The following is an 18,756-nucleotide window of genomic DNA, read 5'->3' on the forward strand; positions in this document are numbered from 1 at the left end:
GCTTTACAATGTGATGGTCTAAATCCCTTTAACAGAGTTTTTCCTCACAATGACAATAATTCAATTTCCATCAATTCAGATGTACTTTACATCTTAAAAGCTCAGATTTTGATGCACAATTAAAACTGAAAACAACTAATTAGACCAGAAACTAAACCAGGTGAACAGTGTGTTTCAGATATTTAAATGCAGCATGGTTTTGCAACTGTTTGGCCTTTTTGTCTAAAGATTAACAGCTGACTCAAACCACATTTAGACCACACATTTATAAACCAATATGATGCTCTATGATGGTATAAAATGCAATTAATAATTTTTTTTTCAAATGCAGCATTATTTTGCAACTACTTTGGCTATTAATCGCCTCATTTATTTAGAAACTTATTTTGGTCAAATTGGAAGCAAAGTCCAATCACAGCTCTGGGAACCTGTCCAGTCAGGTATAGGAAAGGTTCATGTTGAGGTTCATCTTATGCAGCCCATTTAAAATGCTAACGATATGTTAGCATGACCGAGCCAGATGACAATCAGTGACCTGAAAACTGATTCCCTTACCAATTTATCGTCACACTTTCTGCAAACTGAATTGATGTGTCTATTATAAAATGTAAAGATAAAGAACATGGCACCAAATACTGCCTCGATCCAGAAATACAGGTATTAGTACAGGCTCAAAATACACAACGTCACATAAACTGTATCTGCAGTTCAAACTTCACTCACTATTAAAAGCATATTCTCTGCTTGAAACATTTATCTGGGTGTGTTTTGGCATCACCGCTTCCTTCTTGGCATCGCTTTCATGCGCACTGATGAATAATTAATGCTAAGGACATGCACCACTGAGGGGATGTAAGTCGGGGACGTTTCTCATGTCACATATCAAATAGTGTGATATGTAAGCAGGAGAGCCTTCTTGTCACATGCATACTGCACATCAAATAGAATCAGTTCATCAGGAGAAAAGTCCTGGTTGTTCTCATGTGAGACGTGATGTGACTGTGATCCAATTAGGCCACAGCAGACTGTCCAGAGTCTGTCTGTGTCTTCTTTCTCTTGTTCTGATTGGCAAAGCATGAGGCATTGTGCTCTTAGAAAGGATTCCTAAGTATATATTTAATGAACAGCCTCTTTTTCAATCTAAGGTGAGCAGTTGGCAGTATGTCACTTGCAGCAGTGAAAGAGAAACACCTCATGTTGGACACAACTCTGCGGTGACTATCCGATGTTTAATAATGCCTCCCTTCAACCAAGAAACACTGAAGTGGGAATCATAGCACTCAGTTCTAGTGCTGATTGACGGACACATAATCGGAAACAATTTTGATCACAGGTTAATCTTTCATGAAGCAAAAGAGACAAATATTTTTGCGTTCTAGTCTCTTAGCTGTGAGGACTGACTTCTTTTATCTTTTTAGTATATTATATTATTGTGTTGGGCTACAACCAATGATTGTTTTCAGTATCAATTGATCTGCCAACTATTAGACAAGCAAATAGACACTTGTTTTTTCTTCAATTGCATAAGTTTCAAGTTAAGTAGCCGAGCTTGGAAATGACTTATGTGATTAATCGATTATCAGAACAATTACTTTAATATTCTATCAGTTAGATGGCTGAATATGTTAAATCTTTTGATTGAACAAGCAATTTGAAGCTGCCACCCTGGCTCTGGGAATTTGGCACAGGCATTACTCACTATTTTCTGACATTTATAGACTGAATAAATACTCAATTAATTGTGAGAAAAAGGAAATGTTAAGCGATATTGGAAATAAATTGCAGCCCTAAGACATTTAATGAAATGACTTGATAAAGCAAACAGTATGTTACTTACAGAAGGTCCAGGCAGACCAGGGAAACCTCTCTCTCCACGCTGTCCGGGCAAACCAACGTTACCGCGCTGGCCAGCCAAACCCTGAGGACCTGAAGGACCGAGGGGACCCTGAGAGAGGAGAGAAGAGAATTAATGTGTGGAAAATGTATCAGCAGTCAAATCATGGAATTATGATTTTGTTTTATTCTAACACATTGTATAAAATAATCTTTTAATTACAGTTTTTCAGGCCAATTCGGAGTTAAAATTGTAGTTCTCTCTGCTGGACTGTATAACTAATTCAATAACTATTAACTAAAGTCTAACAAACTAGCAATACATATATATATATTAAGATGGTTATTAAAAAGGGTTACCCAAAAATAAAATAGAAAGTTAAGCAAATACAAGTAAATAACATTACAATTCAGCAGCACAGATCATAATCGATCTCTCCATCGCCCCTCTGGTCTGCTTCATTTGCACCACCACAGTCCTCATGTCCCACAGTGCATGCTCACAATAACCTCTCAGTGACACCCGAGACCTGATCGTCAGCTGACACAGACTCTGATGTGTTGATGCGCGGTTCAAGATTTCATACGTAATCTATAGATGGAATGAGTGTCGAAACAGCCACTATTTTCATGCTTGAGTATGTAGTCATCTGTGATGTGTCATTATCTTGACAAGGCGATGTGTTTATGATATATAATGGACACCTGTGTTCACCTTGACAGTGTTCAAGGAGATGTGCAGTCTGGAGAGAAGAGTTAGAGTGGCTAAATATGTGATTCCTGGAGGGATTCAAGTGGCATTTCAAGCGCTACAAGGTCAAGAAGTTAAAGATTATCTAAAAGCCCAGAAGAGTCTTGAGTTTAACATGGAGGAGTATGATTAAAAGTATGACAAACTCACAGAGGGACCATCCTCTCCAGCATCTCCCTTCTCTCCAGAAGCCCCAGCTGGACCACGGAGCCCGGCGTCACCCTGTCTGCCATGGGGTCCACCATCTCCCCTCACACCCTTGGGTCCATCTTTACCAGAGGGGCCGACAGGACCAGCAGGTCCAGGATTTCCCTAGAACAAGTGAAGAGGATGACTTAACACACACAATGAAATGGCATGCATGAAACACCATTACATTGTAATATATGTATTGTTGTACAAAATAAATGCACACATTATGTTTACAGAGCCTGCAGATTTCTATATTGAGGACTATTCTATACTGTGCACGTTACTTTTGATAACACATATCTCACATTAGAAGGCTTACAATATCTGACTTGTTTTTCACAATATGTTGCACTTCGAGCAAGTCTGTAAAAATATTCTTAACAAACTACAACAACTCCCACTGTGACAGACATACTGTTTTGGTAGCGTGAATGTGCAGAAACAGGAAGAATAACTAATTTCCCAGGTGCAAATTAAAAAGGCATGGAAGGTGACAAAAAGTCAGGTGGCATTTAGAAACCATTCTCGTATCTGTTCTGCTGCACCTTGCTTCTTCTTCTTCTTTCCCCATACCCAATTTAATTTGGTGACTGAATAATGAATCTATTATCTCCACAGTAAATAATAAAGGTTGAATGTAGTTTATTTATTCTAGAAGTCTGTGTAAGTAAAGGGTATACTCCAAAATGAATAGTCAAACAATTTGGAAATTAGTGACAATATCAATGTCCTATATATATTTAGCTACTATATAGTTATGGTCCCAGCCATGTGTTTGAAGGCAGTTGGGTGTAGTAGAGAACTTACATTGGGACCAGGGGGTCCAACTCGGCCAGCAGCTCCAGGGAAACCAGTGGCACCCTAAAAGAGAAAGATTAAGTTAGACAAAGCTTGAAATACTCCGACATAATGGCTGATGATGAAGACATTTTCAAAACTTCACTCACAGGAGGTCCCTGAGCACCACGAGCACCTTTAGGTCCAAAAACACCGGTAGGACCCTGGAAGAGAAAACATACTTTACTGTCTGACATTTATTTTGTGGTTTATAAATATAAATAAAGATTCCAGAACACTTTCAGTTCCTTTGAAATGCTGTGATTTAGGTTGAAACTCTCATTATTTAGGGATTAGGCAAAGTCCAGAAAAACACCCACTGAAGGTCCAGGGGCACCAGAGGGTCCTTGGGGTCCAGGGGCCCCAGCGTCGCCCTTCTGTCCAGATTCTCCCTGCTCTCCCTTGATTCCTGGCTGACCGTCAGAACCCTGAAATAAAAAGACAGAAACAGTTGAATGAATGAATAAAATACGCCAGCCGTTAAATTGAGGATGATGCTTCTGGATTCCCTAAATATATATTTGGTCCGGGGCACGTCACAGATTTTACACATTGCGGTCCGTTAACCAGTCAGTTAGTTCATTCTATTCAGCCTTTGACAACCATTACATCATGTCTTCTACGGCTCTGTAAAGACGCTATTGAGTTGCATTGTGGGAAATGTAGGATCCAATGTCTTTGGAGCTTGACCTCTACTAAGAACTAAAAATCAGTTTTTCCTTTTGCTGCTTAAAAATAAAAAGTTGAATTCATGAGCAATAAAATACACAGATATTTGGTATGGTGTGACCAGTAGATTATAGTAGCAAATTTGAGCAAACTTTGAATAAATAAAGTCATGTAAGTGCTATTACTGGGTCGGTTCACTAACGTTATGAGTCTTCTTTACTAGTGCTACTGTTGCACTACAGTTTAGCATCTCATATTATTGTGTAAGTGCCACTCGTGGCCATAGTGGCTGATGTTCAGCAAAGGTTACATACAACTGGTCTGTTTTCAGTCTGTTGTGATGTTACAGTCTGTGAGCTGTGAAAACGAAATGAGTTAGACACCTACTAATTAATAATAAAAAAAAGAGTATGGTGAATTGTGTAATTAATTGTGCCACAGACATATTGATGAAAATACATTTGGAAGGATGCAGCTTATTAAAAACATGTATTTGATGTCTGCCTGGAGTCTCTGTGAGGAACTAAATGGATAAGTGTTACAAAGACTTCCCACTGTCTCGACACACTAATTCCTCCCCACAGAATTCATGAGCAATAACATACACAGATATTTGGTATGGTAAGGCTTAAAACCGAGGCAAAGACTATTATGTTTTTATTATTATGTCCAAGTGTTTCCATAAAATATATTAATAAATGAGAGGTTTAAAATAGTAAAAGCTGTGTTGATGTCTGTCATCTCTCACTCATGACACATTTTGCTGGCTCATTTTCCAGGTAACAAAATGTGAGGTGAGTTTATTAGTCTCGGGAATAAAATAAAATAAGTTTATTTGATTTTGTATCAAGGAGTTGAGGTTATATGTTGTATATTCATTGTTAATAAATCAGATCCTTTAATTAGATTTTGTTTAATTAAATATTAAAGGAGTTGAAGACTGTGCTTAATATTTAACTTGATTATTTTAAATCTGTTATTTAACCATATTTAAGAAGCCAAGTTGTTGGTTTGATGCCATTTCTTATTTTCTATCATTCACACAGTTTCATTTCAAGGTCACAAAACCTTGACAATTTAAATTATTTGTAAAATGACTTTAACTTTAAACATCTATGACTGAATATAAAATCTACAAAGAAAGCTATAGCATAACCTTTTTGTTCAAATTAAGATTTCAATATATATTGATGTAACTTTCTTAACCTTGCCAGCATGTCCTGGAATAAAGCTACAAGGTCAGAGAATACATGACCTTGTGGTCATGCTCTTGAGAGTGTTGGTCAGTTTTGCTATCGTTACTTACAGGAGGTCCAGCAAATCCAGCCGGCCCGGGAGGTCCAGTCTCACCCCTGTCCCCCTGAAAGAGGAAAGAAGAGGTTAGTTCAGGCTGCAATGCTTACTGAAGGTGAGATAAATCTGTTGAAAAATTTAACATATACGGCAACATTTGTATACCCATCAGCTTAAATCGTACACAAACTACTATTCATGATGTTTCTGTGACACCTACAGGAGCACCGCGGGTACCAGGAGCTCCAGAAGGACCAGCAGGACCAGATTCACCCTAAGTAAGAACACACAGTAGCATCAGCAACACACACTGATCCAATCATTTAAAATGATGTACAGCCACACATTTAAATACAACTCAACACCATGTTTAATAAAATCCTCTATGAGAAAATATTATAGTGTTAACTAGCCAATAGCTACTATATGCAATATTTAAAATGAGATAACAAGCACCTTCTCGCCGTTGGGACCACCAGGACCAGGAGGACCAATGGGACCAGTGAGACCCTGTGAGAGGAGGTTAAAGACAAAAGTTGGCATGAGACTGGACATTTTGTTTTGATATCAGCCCTAAAAAAAAAATCCTGGTTCCCGTTTGTGAGAACAAAATATTAAAAAGAAAAAATCTGATTTAAAAGAACAGGACATTTATTATTCAAGACATGAGTGGAGCTACCGATGATCACAATGACAGCCACTCACTCTGCCACCATCTTTGCCAGGAGCACCTTCAGGTCCTTTCTCTCCGAGGTCACCCTGTGGAAATATAAATACTCAGTCAGTCACCTGACAGGGGTACAGGAAAATCATCAATTGAAATTCTACATATTTATTGAATATATATATATATACACTACCGTTCAAAGGTTTGGGGTCACCCAGACACATTTTTTAAGTTTCTTCACAATTTCTGGCATGGAATAGCCTTCATTTCTAAGAACAAGAATAGACTGGCGAGTTTCACTCTTTTTCAGGCCATTTTAAGAGTATAATCAAACCCACAAATGTGATGCTCCAGATACACAACTAGCTCAAAGGAAGGCCAGTTTTATAGCTTCTCTAACCAGCATAACTATTTTAAGCTGTGCTAACATAATTGCACAAGGGTTTTCAAGGGTTTTCTAATCATCCATTAGTCTTCTATGCGATGAGCAAACACAATGTATCATTAGAACACTCAAGTGATAGTTGCTGGAAATGGGCCTCTATACATCTATGTAGATATTTCATTAAAAACCGGACGTTTCCACCTAGAATTGTCATTTACCACATTAACAATGTATAGTGTATTTCTGATTAATTTAATGTTATCTTCATTGAAAAAAACAGTGCTTTTCTTTAATAAATATGGACATTTCTAAGTGACCCCACACTTTTGAACGGTAGTGTATATATAATATTAATATATGTATTATATTATTAATTAATTAACCTTTAATTAATTGAATTTATAATATGAATACAAAATATAATTAATCATTAACACTTTCTTCCCATCATGGCTTACTCTGTCTCCTTTGGGTCCAGGAATGCCAGCACCTCCTCTCTCTCCGGGCATACCCTGCAGGCCAGGGGGTCCCTGAGCTCCACCAGCACCACCAGGTCCAATGGCTCCCTATTATGGAGCAGAAATAGATGATGAGGATGGACAGAAAAAGGTACTTCAGGGTCTAAATAACTGTGTGTAGCACCTACTACAGATGTATGACGGTGCCATACTGTTTTCAGACACACACAAACACAAAAATGGTGCTGTTGCAAAGTGAGAAGGCTTCTACTGATTAACAAAAGGGACAAGCAGCCATCTTTGTTTCGGCATTCTCTGTGCAAGGTTACCAGAAGAACTCAAATACCAAATGCTCCTTTTGATTTGACATCTAATTCTGTATTTCAAGTAGAATGAGTTGTCAAAGGCAAGAGAATGGAGGAAAATGCAGGCTTAATTTTTTTTATAAGTGGCTCCAGCAGGCATAGGCCTTGTCAGAAGTAATCTACTGTCGCCTGATACTGGAGATCAGACACACAAACACTAACTCTGCAGCCTTTCTCCAGTCATTAAGTTGTAACCACAGGGCTCACACAGCCTCCATGTTGACTGTGAATACATTTAAACTGGAGTTTTATTGAAGGGGGCAAATGTACAATTTGTTTCTTGCAATGAATCACTCTTCATTTTTCATAGATTAATGCTTCACATATTGCCTGGTCGTCCATCCTCCATTGCCATCATCCCGTGACCTTTATAATCCTCATCCTCTTTATCCGCTACTGTCTGACTTAAAGGAAATAAAACCCATGAACTGGGATTAAAATCTGACCAGATAACAAACCATCAGGAAGTATTGCAGCCACTGTGAGCTCTTTCCCTAGACTCACAGGGCAGTTATGACGACTTACTGCAGTGACTGGAATTTGTTGATGGCTGATAAGAAATAGACTGTCTTGCTTGGTTGGGAAATACGCTGAGCAACCGTTTGTTTAACAATATAGAGAAGATCTAATTTCTCTCTACAATACTCACATTTTCCTAATTCACTAAATGTAGTATTTGAATGCAGGTAAGGAGTCTTGAATCATGCAGATCCTTATTACAATAAAAATTCATTAATATCATACACTATCCAGCTTATAGTGATAATGTAAAAAAAATTAGAAGAAGTGGACTGCTGTTTTGCACCAGGGGAGAAACTTGGGGTTCAATGTCTCGCTCAAGGACACTTCAGCACTCAGAATAGACTCAATATTAAGAGGGTCTCAGAATATAAATATCTTGGTATCTGGCTGGATCACAAAGTCACATTTAAATTTCACATTGACCCACTTGTCAGCAAGGTCCGGCAAAGATTATTGAGGCCGCCTTCTTGTCTGACTATGATTGTGGTGATGTTATATATAGACACGCCTCTTCCTCCAATCTTATACCCTTCAAATCAGTTTATCCCTCTGCCCTGAATTTAATCCACAGTTATTCTACTTACCATAGCATCTTATATGGAAAGGTTTGGTTGGCATCTCTAACCGAAGCTGACATGAGTACTTTGCCAGGTGTTTCTATTTCTGTCTGTGGACATATTTTATCACTGCGATAGTATTGCAACCGTGGACGATTAAGTCACAAAACAGTACAGGTGTGTAGCTGAGATCAAAACAAAGTTTGAGTATGAAGAACGTTGTGGTCCAAGCATAGGCCCGCTTTATGCTCCTGGCCTGATTTTCTGTGGCAGCTGGTGTGATCCCATCGCAGGATGGCCTCAAGTTTTTTGTGTATTTACTCTGTTTACATTATACTCTTGTCATCCTTAAAATGAGTGCAATGATTCCTCGAGATTTAAGTACTTTTTGGTGGCATTTGTATGGGGAGTGACATGGAGCAAGGGTTGAATTAAACAGGGGAAGTTTGAGGTCATGGATGGCAACCAAAAACAAAGCAATGCCTACTTCTCACACGTTGCATAATGTCCACCGGTTGCGACCACTTCAACAATCTTTCTAAGTATGAAAATAATAAGCATCATTTATTTTTCTTATTTCCATTCCTGTTAATCATCTTGTGACTGACCCCTTAGACTCCCCAAAGTAAAAGCATTTTTGACGTTTATTTAAGAAAAAACGAGCAGAGGTTCTATTTCATACAGCAAACCCCATATAAACATCTCAACTAAAAATCATAAAACAAGATATGCCAGGATCTGGGTGCTTTACCACCTCAAATAAACCATTTTTTGGGGGACAAGCACTGGATGTAGTCACCAGATCTCAACTCACAAACACCTGAGGTTATTGCTGTTTAATCACATGCTCACACTAATGTGTTGCGGCTGCTGCTGCATGTGATACGTAAGTACTGGCAGTTGTACCACAGTAGACTGTTTGCCAGTGGTGTGAGTTCACCTCAGGCGCTAACGATTGAACATCTGTCTCCTCCTGGTTTTAAGCCGAATGATGGACTCACCTTGGGTCCGTCAGTTCCAGGAGTTCCAGGCAGACCTCGAGGTCCCTGCAGACCCTGAGAGCCGGCAGCTCCTCTCTCTCCGGGGAAACCACGCTCACCCTGAACGGCAATATAAGGACAATCAGCGGCATGTCTGACAATCAGTAAGTCAAACAGTAGCAAAGTTAAATACGGACTGTCAACTTACTCTGGGTCCAGTAGCACCAGCAGCTCCACCCTCTCCAGGAACACCCTTACAGGAGAAAAGGAGGCGTTCAAAGAAAAGATATACAGGATCAGTAGATGAAAAATCAAGACATGAATGCTTGAAAAGAGGAACTGCTGCCACTAAGGAGCACGACTACTACTAACTCAAAATTAAAAGTGAGCGCTAGATGTTTAAAGGTTGTATTAGAAATAAAAACACTTATTAAAGAGAACATGGACCTGGTTATAAACATGTGAATGCTACAATTTTCCATTCAAAGTGTTACAGAAATGATCTGAACGGTAAGAAGACTGTGGAAATAAACTATTTAATAGCAAAATGCTTTTACAGTATGAAACAACATTGGAAGTAGCATCAGAGCTGGAACAAAATGTTCAGCATCACTGAAATGTTGGAGCAAGGAATAATTGTATTCATTTGTATTTAGCCTTTATTCATACAGGGTAAGTTAGCTGAGCATACCTGTTCTTTCACAGCAAGGCCCCATTAACAGTTTAGTAGAAAAATACTGCTGGGACTAAAGGAGCCGCCGTATTGTGAAGTCATTTAGATAACAGCATCCACCAAATTATTTTTAGGATGTCTGCTCTTTAAGCCTATGATTGAACAATTCTAGTATTTCCACTTAGTTTATGGGACTTTTTGAGCTATATTTCTCTAGAAAAGGTGCACTCACCTGGTCTCCAGGCTTGCCTCCCTCACCAGGTGGGCCAGGAGGTCCAGGCAGACCCTGAGCACATGAGAGAAACCAAAAAGATGTAAGCAATAACCAACAATAAGTCAGACGTGAATACATTTCATTTACAGCAATACATCAGAATATGTTGGTAGGACGGAATATTTATTTTCATGGTAACAGCTTCATTCATACATCAACTTTAACAGGTCATTTCAAGTACAAGATTTAAGATAATACTGTCACCTGGAAACCTGAGGGACCAGGCTGTCCTTGTTCTCCTCTCTCTCCAGCAGGGCCCTACACAGATAATCCATAATCCATAATCACTATTAACTTCTGTCATAAACCACATTTTATGTTTTTATTACATTTATGTAACTCGGATATCAGTACACCACAAAGGGACAATTAAGTTGTTGTTTTTAACATGTTACATTAAACAAGTTTTCTTGTATTTAGTGCACTGAAACAGAAACCTCAGAACAAGCTGAAAGTCTGTGTTTCAGTGATGCTGCCTCACAATATCCAGACATTTAAGTCAAGGACTTTTTCCCCCCATACAGACAGAGCTATCGTCGTCAAGGCAGTCTGAGAAACGGAGATACCGAGTACAGACGGAGAAAAGGGGAAAGATAATATCAGTGTTGAAGCTATATGGAGCGGGATGGGGGAGATAGTGATACGTACAGAAGGGCCGGGAGGTCCAGAGGGGCCGGTTTCTCCATCTTTGCCAGGCAGACCCTGAGGAGTGGAAGGAAGAGAGGGAGAAGGGAGGAGAGAGGGGGGAGATGCAGGAAGGAGGTGGTCAAATACATAGATATTAACAGTTGAGCTAAAGGTGATGCTATTAACTAGAAAGACTTCTGACCCACTGACATTTTTTTCAATTTTATCTGCTTAGTAATTTAAATATTATAATAATCATGAACACAATATCTGCGGTATTTCAGCTCCTACTTCTTTTTTTTTTTTTTTTATAGTTTTTCAATAGTTTGCCTTTAGTTGTATATTCTAAAAGAAAAGTCATTCTTTATGTTGTGAACATGAGTCCTGGTTGTGAATATTTTCACATCAGCTGAATGTTTCTCTTTTTGTATTTTGAAATAAAAGTACTTGTGAGACCCATTTGGAAGCAGACAAGGTGAATAACTTACTCTCAGACCAGGAGCTCCACCCAGTCCTTTCTCTCCAGACTTGCCAGGTTCACCCTAATCACAACAGAAACAAAATGCAGCGGTTAGTCACAAAGATGTGCTCCATTCTGCCTCTATTTTGAGAGGAGAGAAGGTAAAATGCCATAAAACTGTTCGGCAGCACTCCAGGTGTTGTTGAACATGTGGAGTTTCTATTCTTGATTCAGGGACTAATTTTTTAGAGAGGACAAATAAAATAAATCAACCAAGAAAACAAAACATGTTCTATTGGCCCAACATATTTTATATTGAAACAGGTAAAAATTTGCAATACATATTACACCGTTATCTTGTTTACACATTCACAATTTAGGCTTTTTATAAAATCACTCACAGTTGCTCCCTTGGGTCCGGGAAATCCCATGACACCCGGCTGTCCACGGGCTCCCTGTGGGCCAGGGGGTCCTGGACGACCGTCCTCACCAGCACCGCCCTGGTCAAGTAAAGTCATGTTGTTATCTATTTACAGAGCACATTGAAGAACTACAAATGATAACCAAAATGTTTTTCAGAAAAATCCAATTATATAATCAAGTACTATATAGTATAAGCAATCATGTGGTCATGATAACATTTGTGAAGAATAAAAAGCAGTTATAAAAAGATGAGTCTGATAGCAAGAGGTAAGGGCCAGCTGAGGAAAATCCAATCACACTTGGATTTAGACTTGGGATGTGGAATGGAGAGGAGTAATTGGGTGTGAGGGTCTAGCAGAGAAATGTCCAGCATAGCCCCAGGATATGCAACGGTTACTCAATTTATTGAAATGTTCATTGCTCCTCAATAAATAAATAAATAGACCCCCACAGGGGTAAACTAGGAAAGCCAGGAAGAAAAGAAAAACCTGGTAAAATAATCCTTCAATAATAATCAGTCTGACCATATGCCAGACCCTCAGTCAGTCACACAATGAAACCACTGCTTAATCCAGTAAGCCATACTGTTTTAAATGAAACAGCAAAGATGAAAATAAAGTTTGTTTAGAAACATAAAAAAAATCTCTACCTTTTCAAAGTGTTTTAAGTTTACCAAAAAATGTACGGGTTGCACTGTAGGATGTATGAATAGCATCAGCTATACAGACAACACGGGGAGCCAATCGATTGAAAACAATTCAGTTTTTGGCTGTTCTGTTAAGAACATTTTTGTAGAACTTTCCACTCAGTTAAGACATGATCAATAGGAGCCCGATTAGCAAGCTCAGGCCCAAGTGGAGCTGAGAATAATCTACAATCAATCTTAAGTGTGTGAGACTCTTTGGAATGACTGTAAAAAATATGACTGTAGAGCTTATTAGAAATACAAGCACTGCTGGGGATAAGCTTGGTGGACAAGGGATGGATACGTCTCATGCAAACCACTTATGAGTCATTATGTTAGGAGAGCAAATTTGGTAAAATGAGAAGTCTTTCCCTGATTGATCTGAATGAAATATATATATATATATATATATATATATATATATATATATATATAAATATATATATATACAAAAACACACACAGCCTGTAATGCTGAGTGAGGGTGAGGTGTGATTATTCCTATTGATTTACAAAGACTTACAGAAGGTCCAACTTTGCCTTGAGGACCAGCGTCACCGGGGCGTCCAGTCAGGCCCTGTAAGAGGAAGAGAATAGATACACATGAGTCATCAGACCTCCCTATGCAGGCACATGCTAAAGAAAGGTGTGAACATATGGCATTGTGGGAAACTGAATTTACACCTCTGACTGGCTCTGTGTGCGTCAGGCAACAGTTCAACGCCTACTGATATGTAAACCAAATTGAAATATAAAGAATATGAATGAGAGCGTATTTACGGTAACTGCCATTAATGGCCTCGGTTCCCTACATTTGCTTTTTTTTCACGCTTCCTCTGTGTTGATAATATATAATATATAATATAATATTAACAACCACTTTTGCTGCTATTGGGAAATTAAATCACTCCAGGGGGAAGCACAAATGCTGTCCAGTGGAAAGTATGCATGACTGTTTTCTCAGGGTTATCTCAGCTAGGGTTTAGATCATTCAACTTGTTAAAGAGGAACTAGACCTATTTTTAAACATCAAAGTCTGTTTACGGGTCTTGGAGAGCTACTGCATATGTACAAAGTTATATGAAGTCTTTTGTGGCTCTAAAGGGAGCTGTGCAAAGTCTGATAAATTGGCTCATGTGTGAGAAAAATCTTGAGGTGTGGGGTTAGAAAGACGTGAGCTTATCAGACCTGTATAGCCCGCTCTTCATCTCTGCTGAAGGTTAGCGGCTCAAGGTTACATTAGCTGCTACTAACATAACACACCTGAGTCTCCAACTGAACTCCCACTGTCAATGGTATTGTGGGAAATGAAGGCGCCAGGTGTGAAATAAAAAAGATGATATCTCAGCATTATTACTTTTTACATATATATTTTAACTGTCCATAGTGAGTTTTTACAATGTAATGGCACAAATCTAAATCCTTTTAACAGAGAGCAAGGGCTGCAAACTGGAACTTGAAATATGAGGGTGTTTATCAGTCAGGGGAAATATAACGGAAAAATGCAGTCATTTGCATTGTAGGTTCCAGTGTGTTTGGGAACAAGGGGCTAAAAATGTCTGGGCCTTTGCTGATTCAATTCTGACTCTTTCTCTGAATTTGACTATTTCTGACAACTTTAAGGAGGTGCAATACTAAATCACTGGAAGACCTCTTCAAAGGTGCAATATGGGATTCAGAACATTAACATAGCAGCAAACAGCATTTGCTTTGTAATGATATGGAGGGTTAATTTCTAGGCCACCCTATGGTTCCCCCCTCAGATAAATATTGTTAGCTCAGTCAACACTTCCTCCAATAGTTTACTGTTAGCATGTGAACTGTTAGCATGTCATTATGTTAAGAGCCGTTGAGAGGCAATCGGAAAATTCAGCAACAAGTTAGGACTAGCCCAGATCTTCAGCTAGATAATAATTTGTTCAATATTACTGCAGAATGGATGAGATCTGACATTGTATGTACTGTGTATTGTGTGGTAATATGAATAAGGGAAGTGCTCACTCTAGCACCCGGCAGACCAGACTCTCCTGGACGGCCGGGGTCACCGTTGGCACCCTTGGGACCACTGGCACCAGATGGTCCACGCTCACCAGGGGCTCCCTGTGATGAGAGAGAGAGAGATAGAGAGAGAGAGAGAGAGAGAGAGAGAGAGAGAGAGAGAGAGAGAGAGAGAGAGAGAGAGAGAGATAAAGAATAGAACAAGAGTTGGTCTCTCAATCACTTCAATTCTTAAAGCCCAGAGGAAAGTTCCACTTATAAAAGTGTGAAGGAGTTTCATTGACCTGCTGGAGATGAGAAGATTAAAGTCAGACAGATTCATTTAGGTATAAATGAAACTGTGCGGGGAAGATAATGTTAAATGAGATGCTGTCTTTGGCGATATGGGACATGTAGGTCACCGGTGCATGACAGGGTTCAGAGCTATGCTGCCATCTTGTGACCAAAGGGGAAGTTATGTGTAAACTGCTGCCTGTATGCGAGCTTCAGATGTACTGATGAAGAAACAGGAGTGCTGAGTGCATTTTTTCTTAACCTCTTAGGGGATTTTTTTGTCTTTTTTAACAAAATATGAGTGACATATTATGTTGGGATAATTAACATTTAACTGCTGTTTCTTATTCATGAAAAACGTAACGATACAATTTTATATAGCTCATTCTTTTCTTATCCAAACAACATTTCTAGATTTCTAGCTCTTTGATAAATGCTTGTATAAAATTGAATTATGTATTTTCTGCACACTATTTTGACAACTTGTTTCACACCAGGTATTTCATCTATATGGGTCTACGAGCATCATCCTGACATTTACTGAATTGTTGTCTCTTGACAACTAATACCAGATATTTATTAAATTAATATGATGATTTTACAGTTTGTGTTATTGCCACTAATGCTTGTAAAGATGCCTAAAGTTGGAAATATTTAGTTTTCGAGAGATAAAAAAAATAAAAATAATGGTGGTTTCGTCACATGCACAGGATCAACTGCAGTTGACCCTAATCTGCAGAGGTTTACCACCCACACAGTCTTAAAGTTGTGGGAAGTGGATCAATGATCTGGGAAGTGGGAGAACCTACAGTAATGTTTACAGGCCAGTTTGAAGCCAAAAGAGTGCTGACTCTCTGCTCCCTTAAAAGTGCTGCAGCAGAATAATGCCAATTCTTAAATTCTGCAAAGACTGACAATCTAGGACTTATTTCTAAGTTGTGATGACACTACAGTACTCTACAGGACTATAATAGTGAAAGACTAAGCTTCTCCATGGTTGGATTTGAAGGTTACTGAGGGACATTTAATAACAGTTCATGGTGATGTGATATTTAAGCAGTATGAGTGCTATAATGTGGGTCAAAATTGTGATTCAGATGATTCAAAATTTGTATTTTCTCACCACAGTCGTCCAAAAATATATATATAGACAACCCAATGAGAATATTGGACAAAGACATCGTCAACAGATGCAAATGCATTATGTAATATGCAGATTGTATATTAATTGTCAGTTTTCACAGATTTACACCCGTGACTATTGCAGCATCACCCTCTGCCAGGTCTGTTTCCTCTAAATGCATCCATGTTAATTTTCAGCAGAGCAGATTATCTGTTCCAACTGCAATAATAACGAGATATCTCAGGAATGAGTATAACTGTGATGACGCTCACCTTGAGACCAGCCAGACCGTCTTGACCAGGGAAACCACGGTTACCGGGGGTTCCCTAGACAGAAAACACAACACGAGAGTCAGGGTTAAAATTATAAGAACAATATCTAAGTCACTGAATCTCATTGTGGTCCTTAAACAGGTTCCTAGATGTTGGCCAACAATGGTACACAACTTTATGGAGCCATAATGTGTGTATACTAAGATATCTGTAACTATTTGACAACCTTTGATCTACAAATCTACACAGGAGGAAACTTGTCGTTCTCTTATTGATTGAGTATAGCCAAGCAGCATACATTAACTACAGTTTCAACCAGTTAGAAGGTACTCACTCTCTCTCCAGGAGGTCCAAGTGGTCCAGCAGCACCACCCTCACCCCTGGGTCCCCTCTTGCCTTCTTCTCCCAGTGGGCCATTAGCTCCCTGCAGACCAACCGGTCCCTGAAAATCACACCCGCAACAGACCATGTTATTACAGGCAGGAAGAAAGACTTAATGTGAGGAAACACATTTCAGCAGAACACAAGGGAAACACCTTTTTGTTTATAATGTTTTGTATTTCTCAGAGAAGCCCTCAGAAGTACTAGAGATCAACTCAATGATAGTACCTATAATCTGCTTATTTCCAATAGTTGATGTAAAAAGTATATCATCCACACTCATTATTTGGCTAGATATTGTAGATAGTAGATGTTTGGATTTCATTGACTTGGGGAACAATCAGGCATGGAATACAGGTACAAGTAAAAGAAAAGAAAACTCACAAATTCTCCTTTGGGTCCAGCCTCTCCCTTGAAGCCTGGGATACCTGGGTCTCCCTAAACAAGAATGGATAGCCAGACAGATAGATAGGCAGAGAGAAACAAATAATAGAGAGAGGAAGAGAAAGCTGCAGGTTATAATCCTGAACTGTTCACACAAAACTCCAATGAATCTCTGGTTATGAATGATTCACTGAGTACATACAGATGTTCCTTTGGGCCCGAGAGGTCCAGTTGCTCCCTGAGGCCCGGGAGGTCCACGAGGTCCAGGGAAACCAGGAGCACCAGAAATACCAGGAGCACCCTACAGAGGAAGAGACATGATGTCAGTCAACCATCGACCTGAATGGATGTAGTCCACAATAAATTACCACAGATTTTACTGTCAGTGAATAACATGAAGACTGAGTGTGACTTTCATGGTACATTCTCCTGATGTTTAACTCAAACTCACTCACTTACTCATTTTAAGTTTTCATGATGCGGCAGAAAACTCAAAGGGAATTTGTGCTGTTCATGATGCAAATATTCTCAAAACACCTCTGACCAGTTTATCATGATCAGAATGTTATAACAAAGTTTCTTCTTCTGTTAAATGGTGTTTCCCAGCCTCCTGTTAAACAGGATAGCTCCCCCTGATGGCGGTTAGGCGTAGCGTCATATCGACGGGGAAACGGTATTCAACATAACACCGGACCTAGCACGACTGGAATTTGTTTGTCTATCTAAAACGTATTGTGATTTGTACCAGGTACACTCGAGTCTGATTGGCTGCAGTGTCCATTAAGATCTGATGCCCAAGTAGTTCACTGTTCTTAATGAATGCGCAGGCTGCAAACATGTGATGATCTAGTCAACATGCTGTCAACTTCTGTTGACGTTTGAACAACCAAACGTTATGTTATTGACTATTGGTCTTGCAAGCTTAACATTAGTTTTCTGGATATGAGATGAGTGGACTAGATATATCTCATATTTAAGGTTTGTCCTATTTACTGGAGTAGTAAACAACGGGATGGTATTGGTCCGGGTATTAGCATACCCTCACATGTTACCAGGGAAGCGGAGTTATGACATGATTAGAGTTTGGTTACAAAGTGCATGGACATATAAACTAATAGTCTTAGTTTTTTCTTTGTCAAGTGACCATGGTGTAAGCGGGATAATACCCATCGAGGTGACCATAATCAGTTACGATGCAATAGTTCTGGCATTCTGTCTTTTAAAATCAAATGTGTCAGATATGTTCTGAAATTCATTGAGAAAACATCACCAGCGCTAAAGAGTTACACATTAAAATACCTAGTAAGTAAGTGGTTGTCAGTTTGAAATAGGTCAACAGTGTCATACTTACAGATGATCCTTTGGATCCAGGGATACCATCAGTACCAGGGTTTCCCTGTGGATTTAAAGAAAGAAAGCAAGTGAATGCAATGCAATAATCATAACTGCCCCTGATTCAGTTATTGTTCTGGGAGTGATTAGTCTGATCGATGTTCATAATATTTTGACCTTAACAGCCTTTCTACAGCTCAGATCTACAGGCTACCCATCACCTGCAAACAAACTAAAGTAGTTGACACAATCTCAAAATACATCATGACATTTAGATGACAACTGGTATTTCATCTTCAGTAATGCTTTGCTATAGTTGATATAGTCTGTTTTTCCTTTCACA

At 39.1% G+C, this 18,756-nt stretch overlaps 1 protein-coding gene across 1 annotated transcript in view; it reads right to left on the bottom strand.

Moving 5' to 3' along the window:
* col2a1b (collagen, type II, alpha 1b) overlaps positions 1–18,756 on the bottom strand; it is a gene marked incomplete at its 5' end in the record, with an annotated part of 45,613 nt that overhangs the window by 6,900 nt on the left and 19,957 nt on the right. The window contains 24 exons of the mRNA XM_079218532.1: positions 1,838–1,945; positions 2,735–2,896; positions 3,584–3,637; positions 3,724–3,777; positions 3,934–4,041; positions 5,589–5,642; positions 5,796–5,849; positions 6,032–6,085; positions 6,281–6,334; positions 7,086–7,193; positions 9,531–9,629; positions 9,718–9,762; positions 10,415–10,468; positions 10,661–10,714; positions 11,105–11,158; positions 11,572–11,625; positions 11,945–12,043; positions 13,174–13,227; positions 14,652–14,750; positions 16,317–16,370; positions 16,651–16,758; positions 17,082–17,135; positions 17,284–17,382; positions 18,433–18,477. Of these exons, the coding sequence (XP_079074658.1) occupies positions 1,838–1,945; positions 2,735–2,896; positions 3,584–3,637; positions 3,724–3,777; positions 3,934–4,041; positions 5,589–5,642; positions 5,796–5,849; positions 6,032–6,085; positions 6,281–6,334; positions 7,086–7,193; positions 9,531–9,629; positions 9,718–9,762; positions 10,415–10,468; positions 10,661–10,714; positions 11,105–11,158; positions 11,572–11,625; positions 11,945–12,043; positions 13,174–13,227; positions 14,652–14,750; positions 16,317–16,370; positions 16,651–16,758; positions 17,082–17,135; positions 17,284–17,382; positions 18,433–18,477 (1,782 nt within the window). The remainder of the gene's footprint in view (positions 1–1,837; positions 1,946–2,734; positions 2,897–3,583; positions 3,638–3,723; positions 3,778–3,933; positions 4,042–5,588; positions 5,643–5,795; positions 5,850–6,031; positions 6,086–6,280; positions 6,335–7,085; positions 7,194–9,530; positions 9,630–9,717; positions 9,763–10,414; positions 10,469–10,660; positions 10,715–11,104; positions 11,159–11,571; positions 11,626–11,944; positions 12,044–13,173; positions 13,228–14,651; positions 14,751–16,316; positions 16,371–16,650; positions 16,759–17,081; positions 17,136–17,283; positions 17,383–18,432; positions 18,478–18,756) is intronic.

This window comes from Taurulus bubalis (genome assembly GCF_910589615.1).
Source record: "Taurulus bubalis genome assembly, chromosome: 5".
Classification (NCBI taxonomy): domain Eukaryota; kingdom Metazoa; phylum Chordata; class Actinopteri; order Perciformes; family Cottidae; genus Taurulus; species Taurulus bubalis.